Source organism: Eurypyga helias, unplaced genomic scaffold, assembly GCF_000690775.1.
Source record: "Eurypyga helias isolate BGI_N326 unplaced genomic scaffold, ASM69077v1 scaffold13159, whole genome shotgun sequence".
NCBI lineage: Eukaryota > Metazoa > Chordata > Aves > Eurypygiformes > Eurypygidae > Eurypyga > Eurypyga helias.
The window spans coordinates 1-14,103 of record NW_010273987.1 but is presented as its reverse complement, the minus strand read 5'-3'; the positions used below and the strand labels follow the sequence as shown (position 1 = coordinate 14,103).

At 43.0% G+C, this 14,103-nt stretch overlaps 1 protein-coding gene across 1 annotated transcript in view; it reads left to right on the top strand.

Annotated features, from left to right (window-relative positions):
* Nucleotides 1–3,393, top strand: part of XIAP (X-linked inhibitor of apoptosis) — an 8,231-nt gene extending 4,838 nt beyond the window's left edge. The window contains exons 4-6 of the mRNA XM_010159674.1: nucleotides 281–314; nucleotides 1,684–1,908; nucleotides 3,200–3,393. Of these exons, the coding sequence (XP_010157976.1) occupies nucleotides 281–314; nucleotides 1,684–1,908; nucleotides 3,200–3,393 (453 nt within the window). The remainder of the gene's footprint in view (nucleotides 1–280; nucleotides 315–1,683; nucleotides 1,909–3,199) is intronic.
* Nucleotides 3,394–14,103: the final 10,710 nt, after the last annotated feature.

Genomic DNA, 14,103 nt, shown 5'->3' with positions numbered 1-14,103 from the left:
AGCGTCGTTAAACTTGTAACTAAAAAGTAAAAGGGATGTTATTTTTGAATGCTTCGATAGACTGAGAATCGTGTACGTATGACTGTAGCAAAGATGAGTTGAAATGGAAGTCTAAACCGTACGAAAGACAACACTGATCCCTTTGCTGTTATTCAGAGCAGGTTTAATAGTTTTAGTCAATAACATGAGATCAAATAGCAGCTCTATGTCTTGTAACTGTGTAGGTTTCTTTCTACCTTCTCCAGAATTGTGATTTTGTCTGTTTATATTTCCCTTTCAGACAGAAGCTGCTGAAGGGACAATACTTTCTAAAGGTATTTGTTAAAAAAAGACAAACAACAAACAGTAAACAAATAAGAAAAATACCAAATGGGAATATCCAAATTGGATGTATAGTAAAGGAAATGGTTAATTTTAAAAATAACCCTGTTACATTTTAAAATAAAGTGGGACAGGCAAATTGTTGGATGATACTTTTCCATTGCTTCGTTCCTTCTAAACAGCAGTGGAATGAATTTTATTTCTCTAAGGTAAATCTAATGGTTGGATAAGTATTGTAAAGTAAAGATTGCAGATGACGTAAGAAGTATGCAGAGGGTGGAGTCTTATGGCTAGTACGTATGCCTCAGGTATTGCATTGGTAGTGCTGTGGGATGAAAGCTACAGAATACTGAAATGAAAGAGTCATTGCTGTTCATCAGGCAGGAAGAGCTGGTCTGTTAAACAGCAAGGAAGAGGAAGCTGAGAAAGCTTAAATAGCTTATGTGTCTCAGCATTACACATTCCTGCAATATTTTCCCCAAACACCAAGCAGTAAGAAGATAAGGCAGTTAAAGGGGTAGTAGGAAGACAGTCAAACAGCTTCATCCCAGGGAACAACAGCAGTTGCTGAGAATAGTGGTTACCCAAAACCTACTTTAGTAAACTCTCACACACTGCTTATTCATGAGAGTGAGAATTAGGTTAAAACATTTTGCTCTTTGAACAATCTTAAGTAAAGAAGAAACTAGTCATTTACATGTAATAGAAGAACTGGAAATAACCCACTGCTAACAAATCTGTTAAAAACAACATTGAAAGCAGGAAGGGAGAGGTCCAGCAGACTGAAAAATGATTTCCCAAAGGTGTCCTGGGTAGGCTTGCTTGCTGATTGGGCTGTTTTGGGTTTGTAAATTCAAATTATTTATTGGCTTTTCTCAACTTATGGATGATTTTTTTGTAAATTCAAATTATTTATTGGCTTCTCTCAACTTATGGATGATTTTTTTTTCCCCCCTGATTTGACTTATAATTAATGCAGTATTACCAAATACTTAGACATCTATTGTGTCTTGGAATTTTGGATGAATTTCAGTTAACATTCAGTAACGGAATTTGTGATGTTAATTATAGAAGACATTTTATTGAAGAAGTTGAAGTAGTTGATTTGAATAGCAAACCTAGGAGGTTTTCTGTATTACAGGTAGATGAAGGGAGGCTGGGAAAGCTAGGTTGGAAGACATCTCGGCTCTGCAGTTGGACAGTGCGGTTTTTACAACTAGCCAAATTCTCAAGTCAGAAATACAGTTCCTTTGGGTAGATATTTGCAGAGGTGCCTTAGGGTGCTGCGGCAGGTACTGTCCAATAATCAAATTCATCCTTGTTAAATTGCTGTTTGTTTAGTTTTTCAATTTCTTGTTTTAGATGATCTGTTACAAAATCCTTTGGTACAAAGTGCCATGGACATGGGTTTCAGTTTGTCTGAGATTAGGAACACCATGGAAAAGAAATTGCTGAAGTCCGGAGGAAGCCACACATCTGTTGAGGATCTAGTAGCAGACCTAAGTGCTCAAAAAGAAAATGCAAAGGAAGAAGAACCAAATGAAATCCCAGTTCAGCAAGATGAGCTTATTCAGCTACAAAACCTCTGTGCGTACTTTTGTATCAGCTCTTTAGTCTACGAAATGTATCTCATTGTTATGTGTTTATTCTGCTCTCTGATCCAAGTCTTACTTAAGGCAAAGTTAATGTAACTTGAAAATCACAGGACTTATTTTTGGACATTAAAAACAAAAGCTGAACAAAGAGGGTGTTAAAAATATTTGAGCATAGCAGTATTTATAAATAAACTATAAAATAAGTAGTATTAATGCATCAAAAGTGTATAAGATTGAAATGCTAGTGGGAAATACATACTGACTAAAAAGCCAAAGTCACTATCACAACAAATTTTTTTTTTTTTTTTTTTAAAGATAACTGTAGCTGTGGGGTCTCTGGTAGCAAAACGAAACAGACACAGCAAAATGCTGTCAAATGTTCCGTGTACTCAAAATGAAAAATCGTAGTGGGGGGTATTTATTTTTACTATCAAATTCCACATGGGATAGAAGCATTTTCCTTCTTGGCCAATAAGAAAAAGTCTATTTTCTAGATGGTGTTTCTTCTCAATTGTTTGTGTTCCAGCTGTGCTGGGACATGAAGTTACGCTCAGAAACACCCTGCAAATAGACCAAACCCAAGATTTCGAACTCGGGAGACTTGTAGATTAAGACAAGCATATGGATGAGTTCACAGGGAGGGACGGGGCCATCTGGTTGGCATGATGGGCAGAGAGCTTACCAGCCTGCGATTTTGATAAGATTTTTAATGGACGTTATGGGTGGGGAAAGAACTTGCAATGAAGGTGGATGTTATTTTTGTTTGGCTGTGCAGAGCTTTCCCTGCAGAAGTTGGCATTTTCACATGGGGCTTACTGGAATAATAAAGAGCTCATGAACAATGCAAAATTGATTCTTTCTATATTACAAATTTTTAAGCTTTTAGAAGCATTTTGAAAACAGAGGCAGGAAAGGAGATCGCATCCAACCAGCCTTTCTTTCACCTTCTGTGGGGAAAGTTGTCAATGGGAAATCTGTGAAAGAATGGTGCCTGATGGAAGTATGCGTATCCTGAATTCTATAGGCATTTCAGGCTCTTGCAAATACAGATAGCAGAATTCCCAGCTTGCATTGGCTGGGAGATGTCATGAGATGAGGGGAGCAAGGGGTGGTGGAAGAGGATTCCATGCTGCATCTTGGTTTCTGCTCTCTTGCAATTTTTTCTTTTTAAAGGTGAGACCTTTAAATCGTACAAAGAAAACCTTGTCTTTGTGTGTAACACAAAAAAGATGCTCAGTGGTATGAAGTATGTTAACTGCTTTTCATGTGTTTGTTTTCCCTAGATCTCAGTACTGAAGAGAAGTTAAGAAGCTTGCAGGAAGAAAAGCTGTGTAAAATCTGTATGGCTAAAGACATATCCGTCGTCCTCATTCCCTGTGGTCACCTAATAGCCTGTAAGGAATGTGCTGAAGCACTTGATGAATGCCCTCTGTGTCGTACAGATATTATGAGAAGGCAGGACATTTTTATGTATTAGTGAAATGTGTAATGTAATGTAAAAGCTGAGTTAATTCCAGGCTGTAATCATATGCCAGTATTTAGATTTTTCTGCTGTCAAACTGTACATACATCATAACATTTTAGAAATTATTTTACTTAAGTGAATCTTTTTGTGTATAAAAAAACACTATTGAAAAGGTAATATATATATTCTGTAACTTCAATTCATAGACCTGATTTGGGAAAGCTGAAGTGGTGCAAAGCTTTATTGAGGTGATCATTACTTTGCCTCACTTTGGTAGGACTCGGTGTGGCTGAAGTTTATGCAAATACACTTGTATCCAGGGTCAGCCGTATATAAAGTCTGTAAATATGTAAGTGAATTTTTAAAATTACTATATACATGTATATTATATATGAGGTCTTAGCTTCTCAAAGATGTTACGTAAGATTGAAAACGTCACCTTAGTTCTGTAACTGGCTGTGACAGAATTTAGAGAACACGTGTAAACCTGCTGCTGCAGTATTTCACCTTGTGTTTGCTACTGCTGCTTTGTAAGCTTGTCTGTTTTGATGCATAATTCCTGTCTCTCCACGTATTTTTTCTGCTTTAGATACATAAATAAATTGGCTTTAGTAGACTGGTCTTAGCCATCTGGATTTCACAAAAATCCCTCTCTGTAAAAGGCACATTAATTTCATTCCTTAAAGGGGATCTCAGCAGACGTGAAGGAGCTTTTACATACCTCATGCCCTTCGTGGAAGGAGCAGTCATATTCCAAGCTTGGCCCCCTACATAAAAAGGTGCTCATGGCTTGATTTTTTTGTTTGTTTGTTTTTAACATTTAGCATTCTCTTAACTCATTTATCTGCTGTTACTTAGCAGTGCTTCTGTTTGTCTCTATTTTTTTCATAAGAGAAGATTAAAATCTTATCTCCGTGAAAATGTTTTCTGCTTTTGTGCTTTTTTTAATTCACAAATTATGTTAGAAATCTTTCTTTTTTTGTTCTTGTCAGCTTGCAGCTTAAAATTTAAAAGTTAAGAACTGACTAGTGAGAGTCACTCTGTCATGCTTAATATTTCTGACTGGACAGACCCTCAGTTCTCCAAGTGTCACAGCTTTGCGTTTAAGTACAGCTGGTTTACGACCACTACTTAGTCATGTGACTTCCTTATTCTGTGGAGCTGCTAATCTGTTCTGTGTATGTAGTTCTGAGTTCTAAACACGAAGGGAGTTAGAACATAAATACACAGAATATGGTTTTTCATGTGATAACAGTCTCGATATCCATACACAGCAATGTAATGTCCGCTTTTTCCATCTTTCTCACCGTGCTGTGATTACATGCCGGTGTAACGTTACGGGTGTTCAAAATAAAGCACAACCTGGTTGTTCCTCGAGCCGCATATTTGTTTCTCACGTGCAAAGAAAAATCCTACCAAGATTGTTTGCTGTTGCTTTTTTGTTCTGTAACTCGACTGTCACTAATGTCACCTGAGTGTCATTAAGGGTAACAAATGTACTTTAATTGGAGAGGAAATAAAATCTATTTTTTGTATAAGATAAAGTTTGTTAATTATAACATACTTCAGTTTTAGCTTTTTTTGGTACTACATTAGAATTTGGTTCTTAGGAGTACATGATGGCTAAAAATTCATACCGAATTCAACACGTGATATTTTGCCTTTTAGTGCCCATGTGAGGAGTTTGTTTCAGATAATTCGCGCAGAGGGGGATTTTTCAGGACAGATCCAGACCAGCAGTTCTCACAGGCTTGTTTCTAGCTCCTGCTTTCATTTCCAGAGAGGTTTTTCTATGCTTTTCAAGGGAAATTAAAGGCAGGGGTGTGTGTGTGTTTGCTTGCCTGTGAGCTGCTGTATCTTGCCTGAAAAATAGCTTCTTTAGTTAAATGGTGCAAACCATGTTCTGCTGACTGCTTAAGCAGATGGTTGTTACCTGACCTTGACCCGAGACACGTGAGAAGGGACTGTCTGGATGAGCTGGATCCAACTTACAGGCTGCAGAACTTGGCAAGCAGCTCCACGAAGCCCTGTCTGGGAATGAGACCAACCAAATTTTACTTAGTGTTACAAAACTAAATCCTAGTAAGGAGATGATTTTGGATGCAAGTGTAGTATGTAAACTATCCGAGAAAAGCGTGGCAGTAGATCACAAATAGGACCTTCCGCGCTGAAATGGAGAGCAAGCACACTGTCCAGTTACATGTGAGCAGATAGCATGTATACTTCATATTAAAGCTTTTTAACGTTCACAAGGTAAGCTGTATCCCTTGTGCTAGCTTTGATAAATGTTATGTAGCTACACATTTTGATCACTAGGAACATTAAAGGGGTAAGAGTAGGGAAATGACAAAATAACTGTGGGTTTAGGTTTTTTAAGAAACTATAATCAGAGTTCTCTTCAGTTTAAATGTGAAAAAATAATTAGCATAGTCATGAAATTGTGACTGCTTGAGTTAGAAAGATGTTTTTTCAAATTTTTTTGATTTTCAGTATCTTAAAGAAACAGGAGAAATTCCATGGACGTGGACACGGGCTGAGTGTGTGAAGAGATGGAAATGAAGGATGCAAATAAAGGCAGTAGAAGCAGAGGTACTTTGGAAAGGAGGTCAGTAGCAGGATGAAGATGCCTTGGGAGTTGATTTTTATAAAAATGAGTTACCTGGAATGAAGAGCTGTGGGATATATTCAAGGGTTGGTATTCGTCTCCTAGGAACTTGTATGGAAAATTTTTCTTAGGCCACAATGGCAGAACTGTTCCTGCTCTCGATAAGGGGGTGGTTTGCAAAGGTTTTTAATAATGTGTTCTGGGACCGTTTCATTTAGAAAGCATGGAAATTGCATACCTAATTTAGGAACAGAAGGCTGAAATAAGGAAAACTCATAGATCCAATTTTTTTTTTCAGGCGTTTAGCTTTTTCTGGTGGGCTTGAAACATAACACTGACTGGGTGCTGCAGCTTGTGCCTCTACAGGTACTTAGGTGGCTGTTGTGGTTTTTCATTTGTTCTGGAGCTTGATCCAAAGCTCATAGCACAATAAAAAGATTTTCAATTAATACAGGTTTTTATTTTAATTAGCTTGTTTCAACACAGTATCGCCTGGTTAGTTTTGTCCACGATGCTCCCGTGCTTACTGTTGTTCTCCCTATGTGCAGCCCAAAGCACCAGGGCAAATAGTCTGTCAGAGTTTCCAAAGCATTGTTGCTAACCTAAGACGTAGGGTTTTGAAAGTTAGCTTTTATGTCTGTTGTTACTGAAACGAACAAACGGTTAATGCAGGGGGTTGTCAGAACTGAACTGGAACTGGGCGGGAGGTTAATGCAGCCACTTGACGGCCGCGCTGAAGTGTTGTAAACGTGATGGGGGACGGTGACGTTTGCTGCCACGGTCTTCAGGAACTACTCAGGAGAATCTGTCCTGCCTGTCAAGGCGTGCATGTTCTAGCGTACCATGCGTAAGGCCTACACGAAGGGAAAGTCTTCTCTTCACCGGGAGAAGGAGTTGGAGGTTTTTCTGGCTCTTGCAGGGCGTTTCTGCGCTGGTGAGTATGCAAAGAGGGAGTTACTACCCGGGGTTCATTCATACCCTCCTCTTTGTGCACGATAGACTCCTATCAGCAAGGCCAGATGCCCGGGTGGGCTGGGGAAGCGCTTCCATTGCTGCCCCAGAGGCTTTCCGTTGCCTGCCTTGTGCGGAACGGCTGGATCGGCCTTGGCTCTTGACCCTGCCTTGTGAAGGTGATGGCCGTCCTCCCCATTCAGTCAAGTGGGATGACCTTCATTCCTCATGGAATTAAGTATGAGGGAATACTCTCCCTCTTACTGTTTTTTAGTGTTTTGTGTGCTTAAGTTTGACCGAGCAGCTCGGAAATGTGAAGACCCTTCCTCCCCCATGACCCCCCATGCCTTCGCACCCACTCAGGTTGGTGAAAGCACCTCGCCATCTTCATGAATGTCACTGTGTCACGTGGCTTTGAGAGATGTACTGATGCTGCTGTGCTGTGATTACAGCGTGGCCTTCTGTGAGGAGACGAATGACCTGTGATGGTAAAGGACCTCTGCTGAAATTCAGACTTTATCTTTACTTTTTTCTTAACTAGGACTTCCTGTTAAGCAATACAGACACCAGCGTTACAGTAAAACTATTAATTCCATTGGTTCTCTGACCAACTTACCGAAAGGACTTGCTTTTTCCTAGGATAGGAAAGAAGACAGCATGTAGTGAGTTATAAATGGCTCGGCTAAACAAAACTTCAAGGAAAATCTGTGGTGGAAAAAAATGGTGTTAATTGTACTGTGATTATGCAATATTTCAAGGTAGGTAAAACTACTTGGTTGGCTTTGGATAACTATGAATTTCCATTTTTATAGCCTGGACAGCTGTTGATGGCTGTGATAATATGCCTGATAAGTCAGAACTGCTGGAAATGTATTAGAGATTTGAAATAGAATTTTGCTATTAGATTGAAAAATGGCATTTACTATCAGAAAATGAAAACCACTGTTGCAGAGGCCCACTGTGAAAACATCTGGGAGAATCATTACAGTAATTTCTGAAAAGCCAAGTTTAATAGAAATGTTTATGGTCACCTGCAAATTCCGGAGAATAAATTAAACAGAAAATACCAAGACACAGAGCATTTAAATTTATTTGTGTTACGCCTTTTTGATCTTACAAAGTTAGATCTTACTGTGAAACTCCTGACACAGTTTCTCTCCTGTTATTTAGGTTTGCACCGTACGATGAGTCGTCACTTAAGCCAAACACAGGCTTTTCAGAAGCGGCTGTCAGCCACAGTCATCTCTTCCTTTTAACTCTTGCATAAGAGAGAGGCTTCTGAGCCTCGCCTTGACTTGACCTTCCTTTCCTGCCGTACCAGCCCGTGTGATGGTGCTGGAGTCAGTACGGCAGCTCTGCTGGTGTGAAAACATACACCAGAAAAATAACCGTGTCACCAAATGCCGCTCTTGGTGCTTGCAAAATAGAATGTACCAAAAGTAACATTAATTTGACTCCCATCTCTGCATCACAGTTTAGCCCTTTTATAACTTTGTCCAAAGTTTGCAAAGGCTTAATGGTGATTGCAAGTTTCTGTAGGAAGACTCCCGTTCCAGGTTGGAAACTTCACCCTCCCTGGGCTTACAGCTGGAACCAGCAGTACACAGAACAGGGATAAGGGTACGCCTCAGGGGAGAGCGGGGTTGGGAATCGCTGTCCTCAGCGCTTACGGCAAACATCCCAGGAGTGCCCTTTGCCATGGAGGGGAAGCACTTTGGTCACAGCTGCTGGCGCTGAGGCTTTGCAGGACTTCTAGAATGATGCTAAAGGAAGTTACAGTCTAAAAGAAGTATTTTTGTCTTAACGGTTCTGAACACCTGCGCAAACCACCGGGAGGTCATAAACTGGTGTATTCCTTGCTACTTGTTATGCATTGTGCTACTTAAAAAAATCTACATCACAGCTAATGGCAAGATCACTTTGCTTCCACCTCCTCCTGTGTCAGTGGAGGCAGCAAGAATGGCCTTGAGCCCCAGACATGATTGGAGGGAGAGGGGACTTCCGAGAAGCCCAGTCTGAAAGAAACTTTGAAGTTGGTTGATGATGAATCTGATCCAAAGGAAACCGTGTTAGGGATACAGGTAGGATTTAGGAATGTGGAAGGTCAGCCCCAGAAACCTTCCAAGCTTATCAGCTGAAAGAGTAATCTTGGCCATATCTGTCATATAAATAACAACCCCCCACTGCACAAACTCCCACTTCAACCCTCTAAGTTCTAGTCTCGGTTGTTTGTGGGGATGAGACCGAGATAAACCGGCCCTCAGTCGTCATCCCAACCCGGTGTTCGCCGGCAAGCACAGAAGACACCTGTCCCATTCGTTCGATGGAGGGTTCCCTTCAAAGCTTAAAACATGAACGTATTCCACTTCATTGTTTACAATTGTTTGCTCTGTGATCTTGGGCTGAGGTTGAGCTGAGTAACGACGTTTCTGTCTCAGCTCCACTCTAATCTCATCTAACCACAAGCCAGCCTCCTTCTCCCCCTTCTCAGGCAACCCCCCGGCTCTGTGTCAGAGGCCCTAGGAAATGCGACCGGCTGAGAACTGCTGTCTGTTCCTGCTGGCTGGGCTGCCCTGCACATCAGGAGAATGGTGCAGTCTCAGTGTGGGCTTTTTAGTGTCTCTTAGCTAATCCTGCTTCCCCTGCTCAGCGCCAGTTGCTGCCGTTTGGCCCGCTTGACCTCACTGCCTGCTTCTCAGCCCAGCCCTTTTTCTGTCGTACAGTCTCTTCCTCCCTGCCTGTAACCATGCCCTTCCACCTTACCCAACCTGAAACTTGTTCCTCTGGTTCCTGTGCTTCTTCCACAGACATTGTCACTGGTGCTGTCATGGTGTCTGACTTTAAGAACGGTCCTTGAGTCATAATCCCTCTGCCTGGACTCAGCTACAGGGCACAAGAATGTCTTGGTCGTGTCTTCCAAAACCTGTGTCTGGGAAGTGGAGCAGATCATGTCCCGGCCCCACGAGAGGTGGCCTGAATGGTACCGCTTACTCTGTCCCGTACACAGGGCGAAGTGATGCCTCAGGTCTAAGCGACTCCTCTTGCCTGAACCTGGAAGGGCTTTTCATTATTTCCTACCGGTCACTGCGGTGGCCTTCACACCGTTTGGTGCTGCAAACTTCAAAACACGGCTAAGGGATCTTCATCTCGAAGGAGACATAGCAGGAGTCCCTCACCTCAAACGGGGATGAGTGCGTGGGGCTCCAGGTGACAAGTGGCAGAGAGGACTGAGTGAAGATGCTGATAATGCAATTAGCAGGACGGCATTTGTGACTTCCTGGGGTTCTATTTGTTTCTAGAGCTGATAATGATGGGGGTTTAAAACTTCCTTTGTAGTGTTACAGACAAACTGTGCTTCTGTGCTCCTTTACAGGGCTGAGAGCACGGTGGGCAGAAACATACCGAATCAAAGAAAATGCAGACTTGGGTGCGGTGTCCTGGGAAGACATGGCAAGAAATAAGGGCATACCAGGGAGGCAGTAAATCACAAAAGGAAGAAATTACTCACAGGACAGGGAAAGGCCTAAGAGCTACTGATGTGCGATCTCTCTCCTGCAAATTATGGGAAAGTAACCCATTTTTTGGTCTTTATTTTTGTTTCTTACGTAATTGCTCACCTCCAAAAGGATTTAGAGCATGTTTCCCTAGAGTCACTAAGCCAGTTTCAAAAACCTGTGAAACAAAATCTGACTGGGAAGACTGCTTTTGCCCTCTGTATCCAATTAAACAGACAGAAATACGGCTGTGGCTTATTTCACACAGGACATGGAGATTGCCACCTCATCTTGGAACGAATCCAGCATACCGATTCTGGTTTGTTTTCCAATTCTTGTGAGCAAATCCTTTTTAAAAATAAAAGGAATGGTAAAGATTGTGGCTTTTTTTGGTTTAATAGAAAAGAAGGGATGTGATTGCAGACGGGGGTTCCAATTCCGCTGCCCTCAAAGAAAAGGAAGCAGCGTGAGCATGAATCTCCTGCCTGGAAGAATGAATCAGCCATCTGGCAGCTTGAGGTTATTCTGATCTCCTCTAGTGGGGAACCTCCGGCCATTAATTCAGACGTGGAGCTGGTATCTACCCTCTCCTCGCTCAGGGTCTTAACTGGGTGGCTGATCAAGAGCTCTCTGGATCATACAACGTAAAAGTCCCTGTTCCAAAGTCTTTGTTAAGCCATCTCTTGAGTTGGGCTCAGTATCAGAAATGGTGAACTCTGAAGCTCTCAGTGAGTAGCTGTCATGAGAAAGATGACATAGGCCTGTAGAATACCTTCTCCTGCAGCTCTCCTCAGTCTTTTCTCTCAGATATAAATCCCTTCTAGGAAGGCTAGAATTTACACCATCATTTCCTTATCACGCTTGGATAACGCTTTTTTAATTCTTCTTTATTTTCATTGTATCGGGAAGGATGCTGGAGTGCTAAAACTATATAGAAACTTCAGGATGTTCTTTGATTTCTTCACTGAGTCCGAACAGTTGGTAGAACCTGGAATCCTCAGCTTAAGAGAGCAGCGGTGCGCTAGCAGAGGCGCTGCGGTTCATCTCATCTTCCCTGCTGTACCAACGGGAAGGCTCAGTCCCAGAAGCACGATCAGTTCAAGGGGATGATGCAGAAGTTGGGCTCTTCAGGGAGCTGGTTTTGTCCCCTCTACAGACAACATGCACAGCACTTCAGAACTTGTTCTGCTTTTCTCTCCCCTGTATTCCTACCCACCGTTAGACTGCTGTTTGCTCCTTAGGTGCGTACTGTGTAACCAGGTTCACAGCGGTTATTTCAGCATCCAAGCGTGGTGCTGTGTTAGGAATCCTCCCAGGGCACAGCTGGCTTGAGAAATTCCTATTTCCGAATTCCCGGCCTCTGTAGGAGCGCACCGCACCTTCAGTTGCGCTGACTGACTTGCCCGTGTCGTTGTACTCTAAATAGCACCCTAGGAGTGATCTGGTCTGGGAAAAAAAACCCCATGAAACCAGTCCCTCAGAGAACAAATGGCCCTCCCCCGTTCTCTGATGAGGCAACAGTTTGTCGCAGACAGCCGAATGGAGCAACTGGGAGAGAGCAAATGGAGAGCGCAAAATCCTCTTAGGCAGGTGTAATATGCTGCTGCACCTGGAGTCTGGTCTCCAGAGCGCTCCCATGTTGCGCTGCCACAAGTTTAAAAAAGCAGATTCTGGCCTGTGCGTCAGGACACCCACAAGTGGCGTGAGTCCGGGCTTCCAAGCAGAGTCAGCTTTGAAACGGGCTCAACTCCCTGCCGTGGCACTGTCAGCACTCGCACCCTCATTCCTTCAAAAACACACCCTAAAAACCTTGTCACATTTCCTTCGGTTAAACACATTTACCTAAAAATTCTCAGCTGCGAGGTCAAGTGTGAAGGACAGCGTTTTCAGAACAGGCCAGACACAAAGGCACGTGCTGACGCGTGGATTTCACGCACAGCTGACTGAAGCTGCCCCCGCGTTGTGCCTCTGCCAGCTCCCGCTGGCCGCTATGATCTCACAGAGTTTTGGATTCGAGTTGTAATATGAGTCGCCCGACAGTACCTCAAGCGGAGGACACATTACTGGAATTCCATGTGCGGCCAGAATGTTCGTTCTGGAAGTGTGTAGTTTATTTCCATGGAAAAGCTGTCTTATCTGGCAGCTGTCGGAAGCTGGCTTTGTACGGGGCGGGCATAAATGGATCCATGTCCTTCCCATCTATTTCTCTGTGTGATTTAATAACCATATATATCATGGGCACGTTTAAAACTTACTTGAGGGACTTTTTGTTTAAACAGACTACCTTTTATTCACAATTCTTCTACAATTTCCAGACAGACATTAACAGACCCACGTGAAAGATCAGCACCGGTCGCTGTAAGTGTTTCATGATTAGACATTCAGGATACTATTTTAAGGTGTTCCCTAAAAGGCAATCATTCTCCTAAATTTCTTACTTTTTCCCCAGCCTTGACAGGAGGTGGAAAAAACATTCTGAAACATGAATTCAAGCTACAGAATATAATTTATTTTTCTAAGTCTGGCTCATATACCAACTGACAGATTCTATCTAGAATTGCTAGGTGACATCAACTCACATTATACTATTATTTTAAACACTTCTTAGCTGATCAGTTTCCATTATAAGTGTCATTTCCTCCGCGATGCCTCATCTTGGTTCTGAGAAGTCTGGAACTGATGGATACTCTTAAGTGAGAGCAGAGTAACTCAGCTCAGTGCCTGCTTAGTTATACGAACACTCTCCCCAGAATTCAAAGTAGATAAACACATTGGAGACTAATTATCAGGAGAAAACTATTCTCGTGCTGACTGATGTAACTCTATGACTGACCTAACTCTAAGCTTACGTGCAACTATTCAGCGTGAGTAATGTGCTTTAGCATTACACAATGCAGAGAAAAAAAATGTAGAAGGAACTACTGAATAATGTTTAGAAAAATAAACATCACACATTTTCTCTCTGCTTAGTTAAGTATTCTTTACTGCTTACAGGTGATTGTCTCAGTTTCATATGAATCTTCATGCAGGGAGAAAAAAGGAATCAGCGTCTAGGAGCGAATGCCAGTTTAAACTGGGAACACAGTGACAGGCAGAAGCAGGAAATGTTTCAAGAGAACACTCCTAACCACACGAAATACCCACAGTGCCAGCAAACATTGCCTCTGTATCGCCAGGCAAGCCCCGAGTTCCCAAGGTACGGCACTGCGTCCATGCTGGCAACTGTAAATTCATCTTCAAACCATAGGCTCCCCGGCACGCGACTTTGCTTCCCGAGAATGAATGGAGGCAGAGCGGTCAGCTGTGGGTGGCTTCGGAGGGCGGCGGTGGCTTGGCACTGGCCAGGACGCCGGCCGGGGACCCCGCAGCCCCACGCCAAAACCCGCTCGCCTCACTTCACGGCACTGGGCCGCGAGCAAAAACTTGCAAGTGATTAGCGGATTATTTCCAGAGAGACTGAACTTCGCCTCAGCCGAGCGGTTGTTTTCCAATTACTCCAGTGCTGCCAGGGGAAAGGACAGCAGGCCTCACATCTGCCTGCGCGGGGCCGGGCGCGTCCCTCCGGCTCCCCTCGCGCTGGGGCAGCGCCGTGCCGAAGCTCTCCTTTTTAGGCTGTCCTCGTGTGCCGGTCACCCGATCCTGCCCCGAGAACGAAGCCAGCCCACTGGGCCT